Below are 27,598 nucleotides of genomic sequence, written 5' to 3' on the forward strand. Positions count from 1 at the left end.
AGGCCCCATTTACTTTTCAGCAACATTTGATATGGCCAAATCCCAGTTCAAACTGAGGGATTCAGCTTCCTGGTGTTCCCAGGGGGATCAGGGGGATCTAGCTATGAAAGGAGCCCCTTTCTTCTATAGACACCCTCAGCACAAAAAGCTGCAGGACTGAGTCTAGCTGCCTCTGGATGGGGATTCCAACTCCTCTCCCACAGCCGCAACTTGCCTGGTTTCCTTCCTAAGGAAAGCAGCTGTCCCAGCTCAAGCCCCAGAGACCTTCACTGTTGGACCTGTCCTGATGCTCTGCCAAGCCCAGAGGCACCTGTCCTAGAGAGACAAGGCAAAGCTTTCTTTCACCATTCCCTGGGCGACCCACACTGGGAGGAGTGACCAGGCGGGGATCCAGGTGATGGGACAGAAGGGGCCAGGGCAGCTAGTATTGTTCACTGCTGGAATTATGTCAAGAAACTAGAAGGTGAGCAGTAACCCCACCTGCCTCCTAGAGACTCTGCCCTCTGTGTGTGTGTTAGGAGGAAATGGGGTCAGGCAATCAGGGAGGAATTCATCCCTGGAGTTTTCTTGAAGCCAGGTAAGCAGCCCTCTGGATTTATTTTCCCACAAGCAGTCGATACTCTCTGAAACTGGGGCAAATGTTGAAGGCAAAAGAGAGGAAAAGAATCAGGTTCATGAAGTCCAACCTAGCTCATCCAGATCTGAGAGATCCAGGACAGGTTTTGGGAGTAGATCCCAGCTCTACCACTTGCTTTCCCTGGGCATGAACATAACTTTTGCCATACTTATACTAGCATTACTTGGTGAGAGCCCTCTATGTACCAGGGATTCAATGGTAAGCAAAAAATGGACTCAGTTACCTTCTTGGAGCTTGCAAACAATGGGGCAGACAAATACTAAACAACCAACCAATACCCTCCCACATTCATACACACACACAAAGTGAGATCTCCAGGAGAGATACATAGTATATAATAAGGGAAAATTCACCCTCTCTGGGAAGTCAGAGAAGGTTTTCCTAAAGAAATGATAAGAGGTCTGGAAGAAGTACAGAGTTTCCTAAGGAGAATAGGAGGGGCACCACTATAGAGGCACCAGGATATTCAAAGGTAGGCCATGTGACAATAGGGAGAACAGCCCAACTAACTGGAGGAAGGCTCATGAGGCTGAAGTACAGAATACAGAGACAGGGTGGGCCAGACCATGCAAGAACATGGGTCAATTACTTAAGAGCAATAGGTAGATTTTGAGGTTGCTCCTAGCAGGGAAGTGAGAAGATCACGCTTGTAGTTTGAGATTATTCTCACAACACAGTGAACAATGGGTTGGAAGGGTATCAGATATTTACCTGTAAAATGGGGATAGTGATAATATCATCTCACAAGCTGTTGCCAGGATTCAACACTGCATTTTAAGTGTTTATTCCGGTACCTGGCACATAGTAAACTCTCAGTAAGTGTTGTTATTACTACTTTTGTTGTTGATTTTTTTCAAAGTGCAGATCGTTCTGATTCATTCCTGCTCCTGTGAGATGAGGTGGAGAGGGTAGTTTTGGTAGTTTCCAGAGTGGAAAGCTGGTTTGTACCAAGTCACAAGATCTAAACCAGAACCAAAGGTTCCTCAAGGCCCTGTTAGAATGACTTGAAAGTATCAATGATTCACGAAGAAAAACTCGTTCCAATTGCTCCCACAAGGAGGCTGGAGATGGGTGAAAGACCCTCTCGAGGGTATGTCTTAGCATTTGCTGAGAAAAACGGGTGTTTTTTTCTGTCAGTGTACCCGAGAGTAGGTGTAGGGTTCGCAGCCCTGTGCGTTCTCGCAAAAGCGGGGACCCTCGCTACTCCCCAACCCTGGGGGGATCTGCTTCCTCGGCTCCGAAGCTCGAATGCCAGGCTCCCGGATCCCAGGCATAGGGTGCTTGGAGGAGGAGGGTCCCCGGAAGGCCGCCTCCACCGGCTGCCCTCTCCCCAATCACGTTGCCCAGTGGGTGGAGACCAATCTGAAGTTGGAGAAATCCTGAGCTCTCCCAACTTGGGAGCGCGCCGCGCCCTCCGGTACCCGGGCTGTGGACACGCCGGCTCCGGGAGGGGCCGCGGAGGTTTGAATCTGCGAGGCCAAGCAGTGGTGCGGGCAGCGGCACTCGAGGCATGGCCCAGCTGTCAGTGATCCCCGGGTCGGCCACGGCTTGGACAGGTGAGCCAGAACTGGGGGGCAAGAGAGGGGCGACGGCTGGGGGTGAGAAGCTGCTCGGGCATTGATCAGGGTATACGGGACACCCACACCGGAGAGGAGCGGTTGGGTTAAGCGAGCATGGTGGACCATTGGTCCTCGGGTCAGTTCTGCCTGCGCTGTCCGCGCCTCCCTGGCGTATTCTCGGATAGTGGACGCGGGAGGCTGGACAGCCGTGCGCCAGGAGGGGGCGCCGTGCCGGTCCCGCCCCCCCGCGCGCGCACTGGCTGCTCCGTGTGACGTCACGCTCGGCTATAAAACGCGCGCGGCCCTTGCGGCGCTGGAAGCGCTCGAGGCAGAAGGAGCTGGGGTTGCGGGAGCTCCTTGGGTCTTGGCGCTTAAGCGATGTTTTACTCAGGGCTCCTGACCGAGGGCAGCCGCAAGGAGACCGACATGCGGGAGGCAGCGTCGCTGCGACAGCAGCGCCGGGTGAAGCAGGCTGTGCAGTTCATCCACAAGGACTCCGCTGACCTGCTGCCCCTGGACGGCCTCAAGAAGCTGGGTTCGTCCAAGGACACGGTGAGACCCCGCGACCGCGCCTGCCTCGGAATCCCCGCCGCCTCTCCTCCGGCCCTCGCGGACCCGTCACCTTCAAGCTGTGCAGTCTCCCGGGGCTTGACCTTTGCCGCTTTCACTGAGTCACTGCCCACTGTCTCGCTGTTGCTATCAGGGATTTCTCCCCATCCGACATCCCCCTGCTCGGGTTTCTCTAGGATTCCGTCGTAGCTTTTGCAGCTCGCCCTCGCGTCAACTCTGCTTCCTCCCTGTGTGTCTCGCTCCTCTCCAGTAGAAGGGTCTCCACTGCCCTGCCCCTCTAGCCCTGAGGTGTCCTTCCTTCATACCGAATTTGTTCATGGGGCTTGAGGCTTGCAGCGAGGGCATCTCCCCCCGGCCTCACAGGCTGCGTAGCATCCTTGTGACCCAGACAGAGGTGACTCCTAATGGCTGTGTGAGGAGAGAAAGAAGTGCAAAGGGGGTTTCTTGACAGTCGTCATATCCTGATGACTTTTATTGAATCCACCGCCCTACTATGCAAAATCTACCTCTCTGCTTGGTTTTGGTCTTATCTGCTTTTGACATAACATCTGAATAGGCAGAGAGGAGAGAAGGGGTCGAACAAGAAGGTTACCTGAACCCCAAACATCTCTTCATCATTTTTATCTTTTCTCATCTCCCACCCCCACCCTCAGGGGTAGAGAGAAAGCCAGGCTGCTCCAGCTTAGGGACCAGCCAATGTGTAGAGTTGCAGCTGGGATAATTGGCACAGCTGGTAGTTTTTTCTGGCATGGTTGTTCTCGGCATTAAGAGAGGCCCAGGACGGGACTCTGAGTTCAAAGATCAAACTGCCCTGTCTATGGAATGGGAATGGATGGCTAAAGGTTGCCAGTGTAAATAACCAAATCTGACTATCATCCCTCAGTCTCTGTAGTGATGTGGGGCCAAGTTTATGTTTAGCTTTGTAGTTTTTTTCTTGCGGTTTTCTTGTAGTTTGATCGTTTTCTTAAATTTCAAAATCACTTTATTCGTTGGGGGCAGTAACTTAGAAAATATTAATTAAATGTATTTTACAAATGAAATAGGTGCTGTGTGTGTAATTTTTCTAGTATTTTTCATTTTAAGCTTTTGGAATGTTTAATTTTAGATGCAATTGTCAGTCCAGGTTCACTGAAAATGGCATTTCCCTGGGATAGTAATGGAGAGCAGAGCTTCTGCATCTACTTCCCTTTCTTTTTAATTAAATAGCTCTAAAAATATACAGATATCAATATGAGATTTCTCATTTTTGCAGTTAGTTACTTATGTGCAGGGGATGTCTACTCCACTTATCTGGCTCTGTTTTTAAAAAGCTTTTTTTCTGTACAAGCCACAAGATAGTCAATCTGTTTCATGCTAACCCAGAGTGATTATGACTGAAATGTATTCTTAAAAAAAAGAGAATTTTCTCTTCACTTCTTTCTCTTTAAAGCAGTCTAGCTTCATTTAGCAAATCAAGTCCAAGTCTTCTTTCCTTCAGGCCAAAATAATCCTAGTTCTTGGAAGCCTCAAGAATCAATAAAGAAGTATTAGGATTAAAATGTGAATTTTTTTCATGCTGGATTTAAGATAATTGACATTTGGTTGTCCTGGATTATCAGGGCGCTTCTTGGTTCAGAAGAACTACCTCTGCAGCCTTCTGTCTAGGATTTCTTACCCTACTTCATGCTATGTAAGAATGCCATCTGCTTTTCTGACTCCAGTCTGTCTCAGTTTAGCCATGAAGAGCTGACAACATAGAACATAGGCTGCAAAGCAAAAGGATCCTTAAGTAGTACATTGCATGGGTGTGACACATAGCAATTGAACACAAGGCTCTGAACTATGGTTTGCACTTTCTGTACCCCATTGTCTTGGAATTGATTTCCCTCTTTCACTTTTCTCATACCTGTGCAAGTGATTGCACGGAAGAGCAAGAACAGGCCACAGAAACCGAGGCAGGGCTAGGAGGGCTACAGTGCTGGGGTGAGGCATCATGCTTAAGCTCTCTTGGAACTGATGCTGCAGTCTCAGAACAATCTTAGAGATGACCTTAGAAGTATATTCTTTTTTTTTTTTTTTTTTTTTTTTTGGCCGGGGCTGGGCTTGAACCCGCCACCTCCGGCATATGGGACCGGCGCCCTACCCGTTGAGCCACAGGCGCCGCCCAGAAGTATATTCTTATCACTTTACTTTATAAATATATCTATCTGGTAGGATAGGCTAGTGTCGATTCCATTTTCTCTCACTGTAAGTGAAATTTGGAGGATGCTCAAATTAATTGTTCTTACTTTAAGTAGTTTATAGTATAATCTTAATAGAAGGGATACAAGACAGGGAAGGGGGTAGCACCAGAGAGAGATTGGGGGAAGAGGACACATTCATTTTCATTGACTCTGGGGCTTAAGCCAGTGTGAAGATTGTGGGTGATTTTTCTTTACGTTAGTAACCTATATTTGAATTATATTGTTAGGATTTCTGGATTACTATGCTCTTTCTGTAATGTTAACTGTTTGATACCAGCTTTCTAGTCCTTTTTGGGTCAGAGGGCACCCAAAAGCAATCAAAGGTGGTCATGTTTTCTTGGGCAGAGATGTGACACACAGCAGTTGACTGCTAAATTCTGAACTGTGGTTCCCACTTTCTGTACCCTGTTTCCTATGTGTGTGGAGTTGATTGCTACAAAGTTTGCTGTGGAAATTAATCATATTTCCTATGTCTGGTTCTCTTGTTTATCCTTTCATCTTGTATTATTTTTCTTTTTTAGATTAAGAATTAAAACCAGAGATATGAGTGATATATAATATGGTTTATTTTTTTTAAAAACTTGGTAAAGCTGGAGAAAAACATTATCTCTTCATTTTTGGAGTTTTGCCTATTGTAATTTTTCTTTTTTGAGCTATTAGGTTCATAAAAGTTCTTCTCATTGTGCTAAGGATTTTTTTTTTTTTTTTTTTTTTTGTAGAGACAGAGTCTCACTTTATGGCCCTCGGTAGAGTGCCGTGGCCTCACGCAGCTCACAGCAACCTCCAACTCCTGGGCTTAAGCGATTCTCTTGCCTCAGCCTCCCGAGTAGCTGGGACTACAGGCGCCCGCCACAACGCCCGGCTATTTTTTGGTTGCAATTTGGCCGGGGCCAGGCTTGAACCCGCCACCCTCGGTATATGGGGCTGGCGCCCCACCGACTGAGCCACAGGCGCCACCCCTGTGCTAAGGATTTTTAAATTTAAAACAAGTCATGTTACGTAACTATAGCTACCTTTCCTACATGATATAATTACTGACCTGTATGCATTAAGCCACATTCTTACTTGTCTGAGAGTTTTTCTTTTCTGCCTATTATCGATTTTGTTTGTAACCAGATGCTTTTGCAAAACTGACTAGAATTAAGAATGAAGGCCAGGAGAGAAATGGCAGAACACAATGAAGCAAACTTACCATAAAATACCTGATCAGAATCTCTGTCAGGTATTTGAAGGAGACAAGAAAAGATCATATTCTAGATAGATTTTTTTTTTTTTTTAGAGCAGCCCTGGGCTGTGCCCTATAATTAGCCATTCATAATGCTGCAAAATATCTATAATGCCACAAGTCTTTTTTTGTGTGTGTGTGTGTGGTTTTTTTTTTTTGGCCGGGGCTGAGTTTGAACCCACCACCTCCGGTATATGGGACCGGCGCCCTACTCCTTGAGCCACAGGTGCCACCCAATGCCACAAGTCTTGAGCTACAGAACTTTGAAGCCTTAGAAGAGGACCTTGAAATACCAGTACACCACCAGGATCTGACACAAATTGAAGATTTGCAGATTCGTAATTGCATCCTAGTTATAGCAAACATTATTTGAATACTTGCTGTGTTCAGGACACAGTCTCACAGTCTAGGGGTAAGACCACAAAGATGAAGATGGAAAAGTTTCTTTTTATAAGGAGTTTATAGGTTGGGGGGAAGGACAGTACAGATTAATTTATTATACAGGTAATTATTCAGCACCCACTACATGTCAGGCAGTAATTTAGACATTGGAGATAGAATAGGGAACCAAAACAAAATTCTTGCCTTCGTTTAAATTAAAACGAATGTGTCCTCTTCCCCCATATGTTCTTGCCTCATAGAACCTGTGTTCTTGTAGGAGAAAGGGGAAGAAAATAAAATCAAGTAAATATATATCAGGTAATAATCAGTGCTATGAGGAACACAAATAAAAATAAGAAGAATAAGGAGGGCAGACTTGATATTTTAACAGGGTAACCTGAAAAGGCCTCTCTGATAAAATTACATTTGAGGAAATACAGTGTATTATCAGGAATGAGGGAGCAAAGTATCTTGGAGAAGAGTGTTCCAGGGCAGAAGGAATAGCAAGTGCAAAGGCCTGAGACATCAGTGTGCTTGACATGATTGAAGAATTATAAGAAGGCCAGTGTGGTTAGAACAAAATAAGTAAGAGGGGTAGGTAGTAGGAGATAACATCAGAGATGTAGTGGGAAGCCATTTTGCAGGCATTTGGTTTGTAATCTGAGATGGGAGGCCAGTGGAAGATTTTGAGCACAGAGGTGACATATGACTTATTTTATGAAAATATTACTTGGGCTTGTAGGTGGTTTAGACTTCAGAGAGCAGGAGTGGAAGGAGAAGACTAATTAGGAGGCAGTTATGCAGTAATCTGGTGAGAGATGATGGTGCCTTCGAGCAGTGTGATAGCTGTGAAGGAGAAAAGAAAAGATCATATTCTGGATGGATTTTTTTTTTTTCTAGGCAAAGAACTTTATTAACCTTTCTTTCAAACTTTATTCCCAGGCTTCTTCAGCTTAATTAGCTGCAAAGAATGAATTATGTATAAGCAAAAACTGAAAAGAGCTGCAATGTCCAAGGGGCTTGGGCTTAAAAATATTAGAGATCTAGATTTTGTTAGATCCATAAACAAAAACAATTTTAAAAAGCAGTCATAATATAAAATAGCAGCTCCCAGTAACTTCTTCAAGTTTCATCTTCAGAAGTTGACTCAATTCAGTTTGCCTCATTCTTGGAAGCCTCATCAAAATTCTCCACAAGATCTGGAACTTCATCATCATCATCCTCTCCAGTAGCAAGTGGTGCTTTTCCATCCACAGATTGTTTAGGCAGAGCTTCAGCCAGCCTCCTCAAGCTTGTCAGACTGTCTGCACCAAGCTGGTTTAAGATGCTGGGTAGCATTTCTGTCAGCTGCTTTGTCTCAGCATGGCCTGTAATGGTGAAAGTGTTTGCTGCCAGAGATGCCTGAACTTTAGGGTTGTTAAAGTGGATCACTGTTCCTTGATTGTAAACATATTCACCTCTTCAATACCAGAGATATTGTTTACCCCTAACTTCTTTAAGGAGAACTGAAGTTTTTTATCATCTGCTGTAGCTGTTCTATGAGCCACCTTCTTCTTCCTGCGAGCAGTTCCTTTCCCACCAATGTGCACTTGTGCCTGCAGTTTGGCGAGTTTCTCTTGGTTCATGATAGTTTCTTTCATCTTGTCGGAGCGTAAAGGGGGCCACGTGGGGGACTAGGGTTGGTGCTCAGGGGGTCTTGGGTAGACCAGCTGAGTTTAAGCGCACACATGCCGAGACGCAAGATGGCAGCTAGAGGAGCATATTCTGGATAGATTTTGAAGGCAAAACTAAGGGATTTAGTTGATGGATTCTTCTGAAAGGAAGAGTGTTCATGGATGACCTCAAATTTTTTGACCTAGCAATTGGAAGAACAGAGTTATCATTTAGTGAAATGGGCAAGACTATAGGGAGAGTATGTTGAGGATAGAGAATAAAAATTAAGAGTTTGATTTTTGAACAAGTTAAGTTTGGTATCTCTATTAGTTATTTAAATGTAGATGTTAAATAGACAGTTCTACAAGAAGATAAACACCACCACCAAGCACCCTGTGCTAGTTGCCGAGATGAATAGTTCAGTGGGGCTCGGCACCTGTAGCTCAAGCAGCTAAGGTGCCAGCCACATACACCTGAGCTGGTGGGTTCGAATCCAGCCTGGACCCACCAAACAACAACGACAGCTGCAACCAAAAAATAGCTAGGCGTTGTGGCGGGCACCTGTAGTCCCAACTACTTGGGAGGCAGAGGCAGGAGAATCACTTGAGCCCAGGAGCTAGAGGTTGCTGTGAGCTGTGAAGCCATAGCACTCTACCCAGGGCAACAGCTTGAGGCTCTGTCTCACAACAACAGCAACAAAAAAAAGAAAAAGAATAGTTCAGTGGAAGAAGTGTTTACTGTGGCCTGGGGTGATGATAAGGATGGAAACCAACATTCCATTACAACTTCATCATTCTCTATGAGCCAGCTAACTGTAAGATAGTATGAGAGAGGTCTGCCTCCAGAGTATGCTTTGTAAATCCTCACAGTAAGAAACATTTTACAGGTTATCTAGTTTAATTCCTTGCCCATTGTGAATCCTTTCTAACAAAAATGCATCCCCCAAGGGCAGCTGACAAATCACAGTCTCAGATCAACCCACAAACCAGATAACAATCAGAAATAACTGTTTTCTCTGAAATAATGTGTCTGTTGGGTCAAAGGCAAATAAACAGAACATAGAAGGCCTGCAGCAGTGTGACAGCCTGCCTTAGATAGATTCCCATATGTTTTTGAGCAACTGTAAACCCAAGGACAATTTGTCTGTTTTCCCTTGGGGTAGAATGGGTCATGTGTTGTGTATTTAGCTAGTAAGCAGAGAGAAGGCACAGAGATAGAGGTATGTAACCTGGGTTTGACAGGAGTCTGTGTTTATCTATAGACTGTATGAGAACTAAAATGGGGTAGGATGATTTTTCCTAAAAGGGGGCGTGGGGGGAAGAATGATATCCATATTCACTTTTAGGCTATGTATGAGAATTTAAAATCCACATACAGTTGACCCTTGAGCTATGTGGGGAGTTGGGGCACCAATCCTCTATACAGTCAGAAATCCACATATAGATTTTAATTCCCCTGAATTTAACTAATACTAGCCTATTATTGACTGGAAGCCTTACCAATAACAAACAGTTGATTAACGCATATTCTATGTTATATGTATTCTATACTGTGTTTTTATAATGAAGCAAGCTTAAAGAAGAGATAAGGAAATAAGAGATAAGGAAAAGAAAATATATTTACCATTTATTAAGTGGAAGTGGAGTATCTTAGAGGTCTTCATCTTCATTGTCTTCATGTTGAACAGACTGAGGAGGAAGAGGAGGGGTTGGTCTTGCTGTCTGAGGGGTGGCAAAGGCAGAAAAGGCGCAGGAGATGGGAAAGGAGGTAGGAGAGATAGGCATATCAGTGTAACTTTCATTGAAAAAATCTTCAATTCAAATCCACGTTGTTCAAGGATATGTATATGTATATATACATGTAACATATGTTATATGTATATATACATATAACATATATGTATATGTATATATACATATAACACTCAAATGTTATATGTATACCAAATCTGACATGATATTAGTAAATGATTTACATGGATTCTCTCACTTAATCCTCTAAAAATCCCTGGGAGGTGCTTAACCTTGGACTCAGCTCTAATTTCGGAACATGCTTTTTTCGAGACAGAATCTCACTCTATTGCCAAGGGCAGAGTTCCATGTTGTCAGCCCAGCTCACAGCAACCTCTGACTCCTGGGTTTAAGCAATCCTCTCCTCTCAGACTCCCATGCAGCTGAGACTACAGGCACCTGCCACAACACCTGGCTAATTTTTCTATTTTTAGTGAAGACAGGAGTCTTGCTCTTGCTTAGGCTGGTCTTGAACTCCTCAGCTAAAGTGATCCTTCTGCCTCAGCTTTCCAGACTGCTAGGATCACAGGCATGAGCCAGTGTGCCCAGCCCAAATCATATGCTTTTAAATACTACCATAAGTCCAGGGTTGACAAACTTTTTCTGTAAACTATTAGCTAGTAAATATTTTTGGCTTTGCAGGTCAAACAGTCTCTGTCTCAACTACTTTGCTCTTATAGTACAAAAGCAGCCATGATCAAAAAGTGACTAGGGTTGGTAGTGTTCCAACAAAACTTTATTTATAAAACAGGCAGCAGGTTGGATTTGGTATGTGGGATATATTTGCTGACCTTTGTAGGCAGCTCTAGTTGTGAGTCTATTGCTAGTTAGAGAACTTGAATTTTAATCCTGGGAGTAAATGCTACAAAGAGGCAGGCCTTTGTCAGTTCTCCTGTTTGCCAATCTGGTTTATTCTACGGAGCACAGAAATTCATTAGATTCTTTCTGTCTGGATTCAGTGTGGCATGGATAAAGGGATTGAGAAATTTTGGCTCAAATCATAATTCCATGGCATCCTGCATTTCTCTCACCTCACTGTACTCTACTGCCTGGGTAAAAGATATGTTTAAGCAGTGTAAGTGCCAGATTTAGGAAACTCAGCTATTTCTACCCAGAATACAGAACTGCCTCCAATGTCCATTTCCTTCAGAAGCTCTTTGATGGTGATAGAGGCAACAAATTTGAACTTGCCTGGCTAGAGTATAGATGGGTCTAGCAGGTACATTTCAAGAATGGTAGAAAACCAGGAACTGCTTAGATTAGTAGCTGCCTTGTTGATGTTTAGCATAAAGCAGAATTCATGTCAGGAAGATGACTTGAAAATTATGTCCAAACCTACCATGGTATCTGCGGCACCCATCTTGCTAATTAGTATTGTGTGTCTTGAAGGACATCAACACAACCCTTAAAAATCAAATATTTCAGTAAACACAGAAGAAAAAGTGGGGATACATTAAAAAAAAGGATGGTGATACAAGTAGTACAAAGTATTAAATATATTTGGTATGAAGGGAATCTGATGTTCTTTCAGTAGTATGTCTAGAGCTGGGATATAGCTGTGATCAAGACAGTCAAGGTCTCTGCCCTTGTGCAGCTAATGTTCTAGTAGGGGAGAATGAAATAGTAAATAAGTAAATTAAACAGAATTATTCTGCATTTATAATTACTAAGGAAGAAACAGTGGATGTGTTAGTAACTAAAGAGGTGGAGTATCTACTTTCAGTGGTATGGTCAGGGAAGGTAACCTTGAAGGAGTGAGCTAACTATATGAAATATTAGGGGAAGGACATTTCAAGCAGAGGGAACAGCAGGTGCAAAGGTGTTAGAATGGGAAAGGGTTTTTGAGCAAGGAAGTGAGTATTATAGAGCTGAATCTGAATGAATAAAGGGGAGAGTGGTTTGCATATGGAAGTTAGAGGGAAGGACAGGGAGCAGATGTTACAGAGCCCTATAGATCATGGTAAAATGGTAAAATATTTGAGTTTTTCTGAAAAACGGTGGGAAGTCATTGAAGGGTTTTGAGTAAAAGAATGTATTCCTGACTTACGTTTTTGAAAGCTTACTGTGGTTGGTATGCAGAGAATGGATGGTAGTCCCAGCTACTTGGGAGGCTGAGGCAAGAGGATTGCTTAAGCCCAAGAGTCTAAGGTTGCTATGAGCCACAGAGTGCTGAGTAATGCCACAGCACTCTACTCAGGGCAACCGAGTGAGACTATGTCTCAAAAAAAAAAAAAAAAAAATTAAAACAAAAAAAGCAATATTTGTCATGGGAGGTTAGAATCAAGAGTGGGTGTATAGTGGCACTATTTACCAAAGTTGATAGAAAGGAAGTAACCCAAAATATTAAAACTGAACAAGAGGGAGGTGCCTGTGGCTCAAGGAATAGGGCGCCGGTCCCATATGCTGGAGGTGGCGGGTTCAAACCCAGCCCCGGCCAAAAACCAAAAAAAAAAGAAAAAAAACTGAACAAGATTCTGGAGCTCAGGATCTTTTATTATGGATGAAGAAAGTGAGGCTTAGAGAAAAGTTATCCTGAGAGAGATTAGTGCACAGGGCTGGCGCTCTAACCATTGAGCTACGGGCACCCAGTCTGCAAGAGAGATTAGTGATTTGCCCAAGTTAATATGTAACAAGTGGTAATTTGCCTAAAATAGAAAACATTTGTGGAATAATAATTTAAAAGATATGACTGGGAAGGAGGATGAGTAGTAGTTAGTGGAAGACCTTAAATGCTACATTGAGAATTTTGGTTGGATACAGCTGGTGAGATAACCACCATAGGGTAAAGGGGCCATGTAAGTAATGTTATTGCTTGGATTTAGTATTAGAAATGAAGAGGAAAATGAGAGGTCTTAAGGAGGCAGAATTTTACTTAGGAGATAGGGGTGAGAGAGAACGTGCAAGTTTTGTGAGGAAAAATCAGGGGGATAATTTTAAGTTTGAAGTACCTGTGGAATGTCTAAGTAGAGAATTTCAAAAAGGAAGTTGGATCTATGGGTCTAAAACTCAAGAGTAAGATCTGGGCATGTGATAGAATATTATCATAAGGTAGTAATTTATGCAATGAAAGCAGATAAATTTGCCGTAGGAGGACATGTGGAGAGAGAAAAGGACCAAAGATAGACCAATGAGTATCCTAACAGTTAAGAAATGAGCAGAGGCAAAGGAACTAGGGAAAGAGATAGATATAGAATAAACAGAAAGGTGGTTTTAGAAGCCAGTGGAGGAGAGTTTCCAGAAAAATGGAACAGTTGCACCCACTGCAGCATTGTTTCTACTGGCAAACATGTGAAAACAATCCAGCTGTTCATTAGTAGTTAAAGTTAGTCAAATCAAGGTATTTTTATGACTGAATTATAAATGATGTGCTGTTTTAATAAGTGCTAAGCTGGTCATAAGGTAACCCGGCATTAGACCTGCCTAAATTGCACTGTATGTGTATGGACATGCCTTCGTTTTTGCATAATCTAGCAGAGATTGTTGGCTAAAACGCCCATTCTCAGCCCTTTTCTATCTGTCTGACTTCTCTACAGATATTGGAAAAGCTATATTTTCTCCCGTTGCTCCTTTCAGCTAGGAGTGGCCATGTAAGTTCTGACCAAGAAGATGCAGGGAAAATATCTGCTAAGGGAACTCTGGTAAAGTTTTTCCCAGAAGGTAAAAGAGATGGATGGCACTAGCATAGCCCCTTTCTCTTTCCTCATTTCTTCATTATGGATGTAATAGCAGGAGCTGAGCATCCATCTTCTGACTATGAGGGAATGCCCGTGAGAATTACAGAGACAGCAGCCCTGAAGTTGTTGAGCTACTGAGCTAATGTTAGCAGCTGCCTCTCTCCAGACTTCTTGTTGTGTGAGAAAAACCTCTGTTTAAATCACTGTAAGTTGGGTTTTCTTGTGGCTGGATGGATGAACTATTTCTTGCTATATGGGGGTATTTTTTTACTTAACTCTTATTTTTATAAAAAAACCCATATATAATTTAAAACTTCTAAAAACTTAAAATTCTTGCTTGTGTTAGGAATCTCCATATTTCTAAGTAAATGGTAATAACTGCTATTTCTTGATTTATTGATTTTACATTCTCTCTTGGTTTTTGATTATAATGGATAAAGATTTAATTCTCTTATACCTTCCTATCATATCCCCTCTCCTGTTACACTATTTTTGGATAAAATTATTTTTTACTGCTTACATTATTATGACTGTGTTCATATTATTCACAGCTGAGTCAAATGTAGTATGATTATGCTTCCTTATACAAATATTTGTTTTCAAAAATTAATTTCCTTGGTTCGTTTTCTTAATGTTCTGTGTAAAATTTAAGTCTCCTTCAAGTTACTTAAAGTTATGGATGGATTTCTTGGAAACATCCTTCCTAAAGTCCTTTATTCTCTCATTTCATTTTGAACTGGTTGCTCTTAAGGCTTGATTTTTTCTTCATCACCTTTCTCAGAATTTCCTTTGCCTCACTTCTCTACTGGATCTTTATTTCGTGGAGCTTGTGCATTTCTCTTTATTGTTTACTTCACTTTGGTGGAGCATATCCTTCAGTAGCTTCTTGAGGATGCATGGGAGACAGTTTTCTTGTGTCTGGATTGGTCGTTTGACTAGGTTTAGAAATTCTATGCTATCAGTTTTTTGAAAGTGCCATTCTATTGTCTTTTAGCCTCTTTTGGTTACTGTTGAGTAGTCAGTCCTATACCATTCTGGTTCCTGATGCTTTGTATTTGGGTCATCTTTTGTCTTTGGAAGCTTTTAGAATCTTTGTCTTCCATGCTATTTCAAAATTTCACAGTGATGTGAAATCTTAATGTGACTCTTTTTTCTTTTATCATGCTAGGCTCTATGTGGGCCTTTTCAATTTTTAAATTTATATCCTTCAGTTCTGGCTTATTATGGCCCCACATTCACCTTTAGCTTTTATAGAAATCTGAAAGCCTAGCCAAAGTATCAGTTAATCAGAGTCTGTTGATTTACTCTTACAAAAAGAGTAAACTTTTTTTTTTTTTTTTTGTAGAGACAGAGTCTCACCTTATGGCCCTTGGTAGAGTGCCGTGGCCTCACACAGCTCACAGCAACCTCCAACTCCTGGGCTTAAGCGATTCTCTTGCCTCAGCCTCCCGAGTAGCTGGGACTACAGGCGCCCGCCACAACGCCCGGCTATTTTTGTTTTTTGGTTGCAGTTTGGCCGGGGCCGGGTTTGAACCCGCCACCCTCGGTATATGAGGCTGGTGCCCTACCGACTGAGCCACAGGCGCTGCCCAAAAAAGAGTAAACTTTTGACATCCTTCCTAGTTCTCTGGGTCAAGTTGGGAGTCTTGTGTAGGTTTTGAACTAACCTATTTCCAACCCTAATAACACTCTTCTGTGGTAGAGGTTCTGATACCTCTAACTCCTCAGCCTTTCTATGTTTTAGTTTAAGTAGAAAAAATGCTTTTACAGCTAGATTCTAATATATGTAATTGCTCAAACATAATAGTTTTTTTCTTATGTAGCAGTACTAATGTAAAAGTCAGCAAGATAGCCCTCTTCCATATGGTCTTCTGTCTTCAACATGTGGCCTTTAAGAAGTTTATCACAGGAGTCATCTCCACTTTATCCAGTCAGAAGAGGAAAAGACTATGGAAAAATGTGCACAGGAGATTTTTATGGGCCAAGCCTAGAAGTGATGTGTGTCACTTCTCACATTTCATTCTCTGGAACTCAGTCATATATCCATGCCTAACTGCAAGGAGGGCTAGGAAACATAGTCTAGAACCTGCCCAGGAGATGAGGAGAACAAGGATTTTAATAGGCAACTGGCAGTCTCTGCAACTCCAGCCTTCTGTGAAGTGAAATGGTGTGAAGCACTTAACTTTTCTCTAGTCTAGGTCGTTACTGCTTTTCTGTACATTCGGATTCCAGAATTTTGTAAACATCTATCTATTTTTTTCTTATTTCCTTTTACTGTTCTTTCTGTTCTGTTGGGGTTAGGCCTTTATTATTCCTTTGCTGTCATTTTAGTGGAATTTTGGGAGCACAGGTAAATGTGCAGCTATGTTGTGACTGAAAACGTTCAGGCATAATAAAATGACCAAAGAAAAACACCTCTGAGGTTCACATGGGCTTGTTGGCTATAAATTTTCTATTCCTGAACTATCCTATGACTACTTTTAGTTATGAAAGTGAGTGAAGAAAATAGTCTGTACTGGGCGGCGCCTGTGGCTCAGTGAGCAGGGCGCCGGCCCCATATACCGAGGGTGGCAGGTTCAAACCCAGCCCCGGCCAAACTGCAACAAAAAAATAGCCGGGCGTTGTGGCGGGCGCCTGTGGTCCCAGCTACTCGGGAGGCTGAGGCAAGAGAATCGCCGAAGCCCAGGAGTTGGAGGTTGCTGTGAGCTGTGTGATGCCATGGCACTCTACCGAGGGCGATAAGGTGTGACTCTGTCTCTACAAAAAAAAAAGAAAATAGTCTGTACTAACATGGAAAAATGCCTTTCATATATTCAATGAAAACAGAAAAGTTCACAACAGTTTTATAATATGATCCTACTTTTATATATGTTTATAAATGTATTCATATTTTTGGAAGAATGTACTTCTAAATTTAATGGCCATTATTTATAGGGAGTAGTACTAAGAAGGGGTTGAGAGGTTGGAGAGACTTTTTAAAATAAATTTTATATACTTCAGTGACATTTGAATATTTTGAGCACGTGTTTAAGCTTTTTGTTATTAAAGAAAAGAATAAAGGAATAGTCAACAGGACCAAGTGCACTATAGAAGTCTATTAAAATAAAGGCTAAAAAATGTCTATTGGATTTGGAAATTAGGAGATCATTATTGGTGTGATGGGTGTACTGAGAAATGATTTCAGTAAGGGAAATGTAGGATGTCAGGAAATAGACATATGGTGACTTAGGCTTTTAAAGAAAAAAAACCTCAGACATTCTAGACAAGGATATGACTAGAAGAGGATGTAGATTTGAGGAGTCAGGATCTAAGATTTTGTAGGGGTTTTCTTCTCAATATCTAAGAATTTTGAATATGCTTTATAGCCCATGGAGGATGGATCTAGTAGAAAGGTAAGCAAATACAGAAGAGGGATGACTTCAAGGAGAATGATAGATGAACTTTCCTCATTTGTCTCATCTGTCCATTGATGGAGGCTCCTCTGCAAGATTAAGAATAACCAGATAGGGCAGCGCCTGTGGCTCAAGGAGTAGGGTGCCGGTCCCATATGCCAGAGGTGGCGGGTTCAAACCCAGCCCCGGCCAATAACCAAAAAAAAAAAAAAAAAAAAAAAAAGAATAACCAGATAAAAGGATGTTCAGCAAAACTAACATAGAAGAAGAACCCTCCTAAGCTTTAGGTAAGAGAGCCTTGATTAGACGCCTTTAAAGCCCCTTCCGATCTTAAGTTCTATAACTCTAATTTATCTTAGTTGATCCTGATAAGCATGGACTTAACAGAAACAAACACCCTGCTTGAGCTAGGAATTCAGGCTTATTGGTGAGGGAGATTAGAATAAAGAATTTCTATTTCTTTTGAAGAGCAAAGCATTCTCTCAGTGTTGTATCACACAATCTGAGTTAGTACTTCCTCTAGCCCCTTATCAAACTAAGAAGCTCTCATTTTCTTTATAAGTACCTTTCCCCTTCTTTTTCCCAAGGATACTAATTTAGAACCTGCTTTGCCAAGAATCAGTATATTTTGGGAATCCATTTCTTCATTTCACCAGGGTTACAATGAGTCATAACAGTGATTCCATTCTTCCTTAGAAATCTGTAAGGTGGCACATAATGAAGACCTTTAGTGCTAACCCTTCCCCAGAAAGATTCTAGGCTCTGGACCTCTAAAAGTGACTTCCTTGCCCCTAGAATCAGATTACCATCTGGTGTATGTTATATAGAAACTTGGGGTTAGGGCGGCGCCTGTGGCTCAAAGGGGTAGGGCGCTGGTCCCATATGCCAGAGGTGGCGGGTTCAAGCTCAGCCCCCGCCAAAAACCACACACGCAAAAAAAAAAAAAAAAAAAAGTGCGTCTTTTATAGCCGGGCGTTGTGGCGGGCGCCTGTGGTCCCAGCTACTCGGGAGGCTGAGGCAAGAGAATCGCTTAAGCCCAGGAGCTGGAGGTTGCTGTGAGCTGTGTGACGCCACGGCACTCTACGCAGGGCCATAAAGTGAGACTCTGTCTCTACAAAAAAAAAAAAGAAACTTGGGGTTAAATGCTGTCCTTTGAGGGATTTTAAATGTTATTATAAACTGGGCATAAGATGTTTGTGTATAGAAATTTCTCAAGACAAATTACTTCTCTTCAAGTTATATCTTAAACTTTCTGGAGGCCACTTTGAATATGAACACTAGAGCATAATATCTCTACACTAGGAACTTTCTCCTAAGCTCAAAGACCAGACTTGAACTCACACTCCTCATTCTGCTTCACAACATTAGATTTCCTGACCCACATATAAGGTCTAATCAAGTCCCCTGCTTTTTGATCAGTGTTTGCCCTTTTTATACCCCCACTTTGGGGCCCATTGAAGAGAGGGGAGATGGATTACAAAATAGGGCAGGAGGAGCCAGTGATTTGAGGTCAAGTGACGATGATTACGTGGGTTCTGCTAGGTTCCAAAGTGTGTCTGCTGAGAGGCAGCACATATGAATTCCTGTCATTCCCCCCTGCCTACCCTATGAGTGACCCAGCCTACAGGACAGCAAGGCCACCAAGACATCTGCATAATGGGTCTAAGATGTCAGACCATAAAGGAGTGAGACTTGATATAAAAGTAGGCAGAGCTTCTGACTATAGTGCTAGCTAAGTTTCTTCAGCCTATGAGAATTAGCTGCCTTTTCTATAAGGTACTGACTTTCAGTCACCTGGGAAAATACAGAGAAGATCACTTATTCTAGATTGAGACCTCTTTTTCCTTTGAATGCTCGTGTAAGGGGAGGGGAAGGCAGCAACCCCATGGCATTCCAAATCACAGGTGTTCCTCAGTTTTCTTGAACCACAGAATATTAATTCATTCTATCCTCATTTCCCAGTGTCCCACCTTCTTCATTCATTCAGTGTGGGCTACAGCAAATTGGTTTGTAGTACCTCCTCTCCAATACCAGTGAAGTGTCCACTTGAAGGAAGAATAAATAATACGTGAGGCTTCTTCGTTATTTCTGTGGTACCTGAGGGACTATGGGACAGGAAGGATGTGGCCTGTCACTAAGAAGCCTCTGTTTTCTATTCCTCAAGCAACCTCATAACATCCTGCAGAAGCGCCTCATGGAAACCAACCTGTCAAAGCTTCGAAGCAGTCGTGTCCCTTGGGCCTCCAAGACCAACAAATTCAATCAGGCTAAGTCTGAGGGGCTAAAGAAGTCTGAGGATGATGACATGATTTTGGTTTCTTGCCAGGTAATGTTCTTAGAACAGCTTATACAGGGTTTTCTAGAAAGAAAGATTTCAGGTCCTTTATAATCCTAATAGTGGGGCATTCTCTTCTATAAGGTGTGGGTTTTATTATGGAATTCATAAATGAATTTTAAAGGGGCACTTCTTGCAACACTGGAAGTGTATGGATATTTTGTATGCCTGTGCATCTTTATGGACCATAGCTTTCATCTATTTACAAAGGGTATGTGATTTTTCTGAAAAAGATGAAGAGCTACTTGGTATGTAGAATGAAACACCCAACGTCCTTTGGGATTTTCTGTCAGCCTTGGATTCATCAGGAAGAAGAGCCAATCAAAAGCAGATTTACCAACCCATAAATTGGAATAATGCAACCCTGTCTTTCATGTGGCATCTGCTGCTTATTCTCAGCATCTCCCTTCTATTTTCCTTCTCTGGCTTCTATTGAACAGTACATTTCCTCCCCACAGTGTGCTGGAAAGGATGTGAAAGCCTTGGTTGACACAGGCTGTCAATATAATCTCATCTCTTCAGCCGGTGTGGACAGATTGGGGTAAGTAGTTAATTGGGCTGGGTGGTAGTCAGATCTGAATGCCTTCCTTGCTTCGTCTATTTCAAGGTTAAAGTTGGTGAGTGTCTCCACAGAGGCTCAGAGAGAATTGTGCAAAGTTCAGATCTCAGCTGAAACCAGAGTCCTTAGTAGAGGGGGTGGATTGTCAGCTAGGAGCAATCAGTAGCCAGGGAAGCCCTCCGATTTCTGTTAGCTCTCACCTTTTAAGTTTTGATCAAAGACCTCTGGACTCTGGAATGATAGAGCATGAGACCCATTACTCATTGTATGTTCTGCCCTGATCCACCAAGACAGCAAATTAGAAGGAGCTGTCCTGTTGAGCTTGTCCTAGATGAGTAAAAGCAGGGATTAGTTGGCCTTGGCTTACTCAAGAGTCTTTCTGGAGGACACACTGCCTATCCCCAAGAAGTATCAGTCATAACTGAGAATAAGACTACAATTGCTGTTGGCCTGGAGCATCATAAGTGTGATTAATCAATAGTTTTTTAGTGCCTTTCCTTTCTGTAAAGAACTTATAAAATTGGGTATAATTAATACCATTTGGGTGATAGGCACACTTATAATCATGACTCAAGAATTACAAAAGCAATCCATGTAACCAAAAACATTTGTACTCCCTCAATATTTTGAAATTTAAAAAGAGAACTTGTAAAATTGGATCCTATTGCTGCCTCTGCTAGGATTTGGGTATGAGGCAGACACCTAGCAGCTGGAATTGGGTTTTCCCTCTTTAATCAAGGAAAGCCATTTTGTATCTTACCTCATTTTTCTAGACCTTTACTTTTTTTTTTTTTTTTTTTTTTGTAGAGACAGAGTCTCACTTTATGGCCCTCGGTAGAGTGCCGTGGCATCACACAGCTCACAGCAACCTCCAACTCCTGGGCTTAAGCGATTCTTCTGCCTCAGCCTCCCGAGTAGCTGGGACTACAGGCGCCCACCACAACGCCCGGCTATTTTTTGGTTGCAGTTTGGCCGGGGCCGGGTTTGAACCCGCCACCCTCGGTATTTGGGGCCAGCGCCCTACCCACTGAGCCACAGGCGCCGCCCTAGACCTCTACTTTTATTTCTTTCCTTCTTCCTACTCTTTCCTAAAAAGGATCAGATAGGCCTGAGACCTACCTCAGAATCAGTAGGATCAACCCAATTATCATTTTCTATATCTCTAGCCCTAAATGCAATAAATCATTCCCCAGCCAAATTTCTGTAATGAAACAACCACTAAGATAGATATAGTGGTCCATTTTGAGCTACATTCAAGACATCCATATTTTTAGGAAGGGTTTACACAGAGCTTCATTTGTATAACAAGTGACCCCTGCCACAATATCTATTACCCTGACCTTACCCCTCACCACCACTATGACACTTTCAGGTTGGCTCTATGGGTTTTGTACATTTATGATGGTGGGAAAAGTCCAGGACTAAGGTATTCTTATGAGAATAATCCTGAATGTTACTTGGTGAAGAAATGAGGTTCAGTGAAACATGATGGTTCTAGAAAGACTAAATAATGTCCTGGTGCATCATTAGGCAGCAGACTGCTGATTCCAAAAGAATTAATAACAATCTGTAAAACTGCAATTATTTTTCTATTGGATGGGCTGTAACACCAAAAGAGAGGAAAGGAAGAAAGCAGAAGTACTGGCACAGAAAGTACATAATTAAGTATTTATCCACCAACCCATAATAGCTTGGGTACTAGCTATTCCAATCAGCTTACATAACTGTGTGAAATGTTGGTGCTGTTTCTTTCCTTCCTTCACTGTACAGACAAATTAATGAGGATTTTTTCTATGATATTCCTTGCTGATAACAATATCAATGCATTTACCAAATAAGTCCTTGCCTCCACTAACATAGCCTAAGACATACTTAATGAGGAGAGACTGAAATAGAAAGGATAAAGAGAAAATTAGACATTGAATCTTCTAAAATTAAGATTTACCTGCCCTGTCTGATATCTGTTACCCACCGATGGGTAAAAGTACATGCTAACTAAGCTGCCTCACTCAGAGGTAGGGGTGTTATGATGCAAAATGTGCCAGTTCTTCCCTTTCACCAGTGAAGATGATGACATAAGCTTTTGAGGACAGGAGATGAGTCTTTATTGTTTATATCCCCCAGCATGTTTAGGACAAAGTAATGAAACAAGTAGGGTGGCTAAGAAATAGCCGGGCATTGCGGTGGGCACCTGTAGTCCCAGCTAGTCGGAAGGCTGAGGCAAGAGAATCGCCTAAGCCCAGGAGTTGGATGTTGCTGGGGGCTGTGTGACGCCATGGTACTCTACTGAGGGTGATAAAGTGAGACTCTGTCTCAAAAAAAAAAAAAAACAAACAAGTAGGGTGGCTAGTACTTGTTGGGTAAATTAATCCCAGGAAATCCCTGGAGAATTCCAGCTGTGGATCAGAAGGTAGGCATTGTCAGATTCTATCAGAAACCTATACCAAGGAAATTTTATCTTTCTTTCTGGTATAGACTCAAAGAACACGTCAGATCTCATAAGCATGATGGAGAAAAGCTTTCTCTACCCCGGCATCTTAAAGTAGTGGGCCAGATTGAGCACCTAGTGATTACACTGGGTTCCCTCCGTCTGGACTGCCCAGCAGCTGTGGTTGGTGAGTAGAATAGGGTATTGGACTTATGGACCCTAATGTAAACTTCTCCCTACCCCCACCAAAGCCTCATGAGATCTCATGTCTGTAAAAGTTGGATTTTTCAAAATGATTCTCGTTGTCCTGTACTATGAATCTTGTCCCAATTTTTGCCCTCTAACGTACTGATGGGCCCTGAGCTACATTCAAGACATGCTGAGAATCAATCAGGAAAAAAGTATGGGACTCTGATAAAAAATTAAAAGAGCAAGAAAACAAACATTTTTGTGTACAGGTGAAAATGTCCCCTGAGACCTTTCCATGAACTAGTTTGAGGCAGAGAGAAAGATTCTCTTATTTCTTTGCCATATGTCCCTTGATAATTTCCCACCACCTCCCACATTTCTCCTCATACATTCTATTCTAGACTACACAAAGTTAGTGGGGTTTGTCTAAAGGCCTTTGTCCTTTAGAGTTAAAGAGCTGAGTTTGGGCTGCATGCAGTAGCTCCCACAGGTATGGAGGGTCCCATTACCTCAGGAGTTTGAGACCAGCCTGAGCAAGAGCAAGACCTCATCTCTACTAAAAATAGAAAAACTAGCTGGCCTTTGTGATGAGTGCCTGTAGTGTCAGCTACTCAGCAGGAAGCTGAGGCAGGAGGATCACTTGAGCCCAGGAGTTTGAGCTATGGTGATGCTCGAGTACTCTAGCTGGGGTGACAGAGTAAGACTGCATCTCAAAAAAAAAAAAATTTTTTTTTTTAAGACCTGGGTTTGAATCTTTGCTCTATCATCTTGTAGCTTTAATGAACTGGGAAAATTACTTAATATACCAGATGCTCAACAGATGTTTATTGGAAGGATTGGTGAATGAATGGAACTTAAAAGATGATCAGGCTGACTTCTAGAGCAAGGATAGAAATGGCTGAATCTTAATTTTACTTTGTTTTTTGTTTCTATTAGAGGACAATGAGAAAAACTTGTCCCTTGGTCTACAGACTCTTCGATCCCTGAAGGTAGGATTGACTTTACTTTCCCCTTGATACTTCTTTTTGAGGCAGGGATCCTCTCACACGGAGACCTCACAGTGGGATCATTGACAGTGACCAATTTTTCTCCTATTTTCAGTGTATCATAAACTTGGATAAGCAGCGGCTGATCATGGGGAAGACAGACAAGGAAGAAATCCCTTTTGTGGAGACATTTTCTTTGAAGGAAGACAAGTGAGTATCCAAATGGGTCAGGTCAAGTCACATTTATTTGTTAAGAGCTGGGGGGTTCTCAGACAGGATATGGGGTCATATCCTGTCTTTAGCTTTCAATCATACCATAAGTCCATGTCTCCCCACCCCCAGAGTTCACCATCCCACAAAACTCTGCAGCCCACATTTCAGAATGAGTAGTGATGAGACCACACAGAGTGATGGGGAAAATGAGTAGTTTTTAAAGCTAAATTGTACTTGCCTTCAGCTTAACTTCTTTGAATTTAGTATCATCTCTTCTGATATTTCTTTCTCATTACAGCACTTCAGAAGCATAACTACTACCGCCTGCAGCATGTCTGCACGTGTGCACACACACCAGGTTGACAGAATGAGAAAACTGGGTTTGAACTAAAGGCAGTAGCAACTTGCTGTGGACCGAGTCCTACCCTCTAATAGAAGCTCCAGGGACTGCTTCCCACTAAGACTTCTTTAGACTATAGTCTGTGCTTAGAGATCTTGTCTGGTTATAGGCATTGTTTTTTACTCCTTTAATCATTTAATTTATAGACCCTTTTTGAAACTGCCAGGTCTCATTGTGGCCCATTTCTCTGCTTCTTCCAGGAATTTGCTTTTATTAGCCAAGTATAGGGGCTGCCAGGTTATTATTTTACTCCATACACTTGCTTCCTTTCCTATAACTAAATGTATAATAAATAGGAACCAGACCTTTACCTCCCTTCCTCTGTTTCAGAGGTGTAAGATACCTATGTCTTGGAATTAGAATTTCTTCTCATTTATTCATTGATTTCTCAATCAAGTATTAATTGATCCAAAAGATCCCAATCTCAGAGATATCATCTAGTTCAGCTCTTTCCTTAAATGTCCATAGAGGCAAGGGAATTGTCTAAGTTTATATATTAAGTCAGTGCCAGAATCTAGAATTCCAACTTGACTTCTAAGCCAAGGCTCCCATGCTGCCTCATTTGTCTTTAAGCCTTAATAGGAGGGCAAAAGGTGAGAGTGAGTAAAAGAAAAAAAAAAAAAGGCAAAGTAGGGGAAGAATATGTTTAGAGAGATGGATCCTAGCATGATCTGAATAGCCCTTTCTCCTGTGTGCCAAAGCCACTAAAAGTTCCTTGGCCCCAGATTGTCACATTTAGGCCCTAATATTAGTTCCTAAAAATATAAGTACAAAACTTGAATGAAATAGTCTCTCACTGTGAACTTGTAGAAGAGGAAGGGAAAGGAACCATAGAAAAGAAGAATATTAATCCTTCTCCAAGATGCAGTTGAAAGCTTCAGTAAAATAATTTTGGCATCACTGTTAGACATTCCTTATCCCCAAAATCCAGTCAGTATTTCTGCCTATCCTATTAGGTGTCTGCAAAGGACTCAAGTAGCTGCAAACAAGGGTGGGAAAAAAGGGATGAAATAATCCAGAGCAGGGCCAGAACAGAAGGGAGTAGACTGGGTTGAATCAATTGACTGGGGATGGAGGTAGAGAATGAAACTTTCAGGCAGGGAATTGAGGGTTGCGCTGTCCTGTACAAGGGAAAGAGGAAGGGAAGGAGCTGAGAATGTTAAGGACAACCTTTAGTAACTGTCCAGTATTTCTGACCCCTCTCAAAGGATTGGGGATATCACATAGGTATTTTTAAGCTGTGGGTTGAGGGGTTTCAACTTAGGCAAACAAGTATCTGTAATGGAATTTCCCCTTCAGTTCAGTCATAGACGTCTTGAACAAGTCAGAAAAAATAGCTACTTATAAATATCATCCCTTTAAGATATATTCCCAAGTCTGCCCTTGGTTCAGTAGTACTTTGAGCTTTGCCAAGTGCCACCAACTGTCTCATCCAGTGTTCAGCAAGTGCCCCTACCAGATAATTTTATGGAACTCTGAATGATTTTTGACTTCACAGAAGCTCCCTGAAGACTAGGAACTCAATGACTGCTATTTGAACAACTAGGCAGCTGTGTTGCAATTAGTTGTACCTGGGTTATTCCCTAGGTCACTTTCTTATCAGTCTCTACAAAAGAAAGTAGATGGAAAACTAAGCACAGCCACGGTTAAGAGGCCACACCTGAAGCTTAGCATGGGCGATCCCAGGGTTACCAGCCTTCAGCACCCCTTCCAGCATCACCCCGTTCTCTTACCTAGGAAGGACTTATGCTTTTCCACTGAGGCCTCTCCATGCTTTTCCCCTATCGTGGCAATATTTTAGTCTGCTTATCCTAGAACTGAGTTGAAATACTTCACCATTTACTTCTATGCTTGAAAGTTCCAATCTGAGCGTTGATTCTTGGCCATAGTGAGGCATGTTGAAGCTTCCTTCTGGTTTATCCCTATTTGGATTCGCTGTGGACCAAGTGAACCTAGGAACCGTCGGGTTCTAGAAAGATACAACTGCTCTGTGAATTCAGGATTGTATGACCCAGAGGATAATCAGATTGTCTTTAGTGATCCTTTGGCCTCTGAAAGTCAGTGATTTTCCAGTTCTGGAAGAGAAATAATTGGACTGAACTGAGTTTAGGATGTCATAATCTTAATGCAGTCAAATCATTTGAACTCTCTAAACAAATAATTGTTTTAACTCCAGGCTTGATAGAGGATCCTAAAAATATCTAAAGACAATTAATTAAAGGTTTTGAGTTCCATTAACCTTCTTTAAGTGGTACCAAGTTAATTACTCTGATAGCCTATATCTCCTTAATGTCCAAAGTAGACCATTGGTTCTACTTTTCTGGGCTTGAAGATGAAGTCAGTTTTTCCCAAATCCTGGAAAATTCTGGCAACTTAGAGTGTGTGAGAGAAAGGATATCTACCCTTAAGATAGGCAGTAATAAAAAGTATTAAATCTTCCTATTAGATGTCCATCTCAAATACAGGGAGTTTGAAAAATATTTTATTGTTTGATATTTCTATGCCTGAATCATTTGAGAAATTTAATGTTTTCTGACTTTTCTATTTCCTTTCCCTGCACACACAGACCCTATCTGGTACAATTTTCTATTTCTTAGCTCAAAGTATCTATAGGAAGGATTACCTGGTATGTCAGCTGCCCTCACTCTTGTGAATTAGAAATAACTTTCCAAGCTGGGAACATGGAGAGGAACTGGATTCCTCACTCCATCTGTTGCCAGGCCTCTCTGCATTGGCACTTTATCTGTTCAGTGTTTCTGCCTATGTTGGGTTTATTTGTGAGATTGATGTAATAATAAAGTGAAATCTTCCCACACCGTGTGCTTGGCTAACAAAGTCTATGTGTCAGGGCCCCAACCTGGAAGGTCCTCACTTCCTCCATTGCTATTAGCTCAACAGCTGTGTCTTACTGGCTGTATGTCCTTGGGTAAATTAGTCAACCTCACTGAGTTTTGCTTTGTAACTTTTTTAAACTATAAAACAGAAGTAATAATAGTACTTACCTCCCAGCGTCAAATGAGATAATCCATATGAAGCAGTTAGCATATGGTAGTCACTCAAAGTTTTATGTATGAGAACAATATTTTATGCTAGGTCAGTCAGCAGTATGTGAGAGAACATTTACTTCTAGAAAGGGATTTATTTAGTTCAAATAAATAGGAGAGAGATGGGAAGGAGAAGGATTGAATGAACCTTAATATAGAGTTAAATTTATTGTCTAAATGGCATTCCAAATAAATGCACTTTACAGATGATGGAAACTTACCTTTAGGTATTAAAATTTTTACAGTGTGTTTAAGTAGTCAACAAGCAATATGCTTTAGCTATGACAATTGTTATCATCATGTAGCTAGAATTATGCTTCTACTCAGAAGATACTGCCATT

At 42.0% G+C, this 27,598-nt stretch overlaps 1 protein-coding gene and 1 pseudogene across 3 annotated transcripts; one reads left to right on the top strand and one right to left on the bottom strand.

Moving 5' to 3' along the window:
* The first annotated feature begins 2,107 nt into the window (after positions 1 to 2,107).
* On the top strand, positions 2,108 to 24,818 carry NRIP3 (nuclear receptor interacting protein 3). Of its 2 annotated transcripts, XM_053561437.1 has the most exons (8): positions 2,108 to 2,193; positions 2,588 to 2,748; positions 19,268 to 19,429; positions 19,897 to 19,979; positions 22,473 to 22,612; positions 23,551 to 23,603; positions 23,716 to 23,810; positions 24,112 to 24,818. In XM_053561437.1, exons 1-8 carry the CDS (start codon positions 2,148 to 2,150, stop codon positions 24,125 to 24,127), a joined length of 756 nt encoding a protein of 251 aa, XP_053417412.1. In that variant the 5' UTR covers positions 2,108 to 2,147; the 3' UTR covers positions 24,128 to 24,818. The 2 variants fall into 2 exon arrangements, with proteins under 2 accessions (XP_053417412.1, XP_053417413.1); XM_053561438.1 differs by lacking the exon at positions 2,108 to 2,193 and having other exon boundaries at positions 2,468 to 2,748.
* On the bottom strand, positions 7,479 to 8,327 carry LOC128565142 (transcription factor BTF3-like; annotated as a pseudogene). Its single transcript, XR_008374213.1, has one exon. The product of XR_008374213.1 is annotated as a transcription factor BTF3-like (transcript).
* Positions 24,819 to 27,598: the final 2,780 nt, after the last annotated feature.

This window comes from Nycticebus coucang, chromosome 14 (genome assembly GCF_027406575.1).
Source record: "Nycticebus coucang isolate mNycCou1 chromosome 14, mNycCou1.pri, whole genome shotgun sequence".
Lineage (NCBI taxonomy): Eukaryota > Metazoa > Chordata > Mammalia > Primates > Lorisidae > Nycticebus > Nycticebus coucang.

What these genes read in the sequence shown, in the direction of transcription:
- NRIP3 (XM_053561437.1), top strand. Translation starts at nt 2,148, where the DNA reads ATGGCCCAGCTGTCAGTGATCCCCGGGTCGGCCACGGCTTGGACAG. An exon ending in GTCGGCCACGGCTTGGACAG is followed by an intron (nt 2,194 to 2,587) that starts GTGAGCCAGAAC and finishes TGTTTTACTCAG; the next exon opens with GGCTCCTGACCGAGGGCAGC. An exon ending in GCCGGTGTGGACAGATTGGG is followed by an intron (nt 19,980 to 22,472) that starts GTAAGTAGTTAA and finishes TTTCTGGTATAG; the next exon opens with ACTCAAAGAACACGTCAGAT.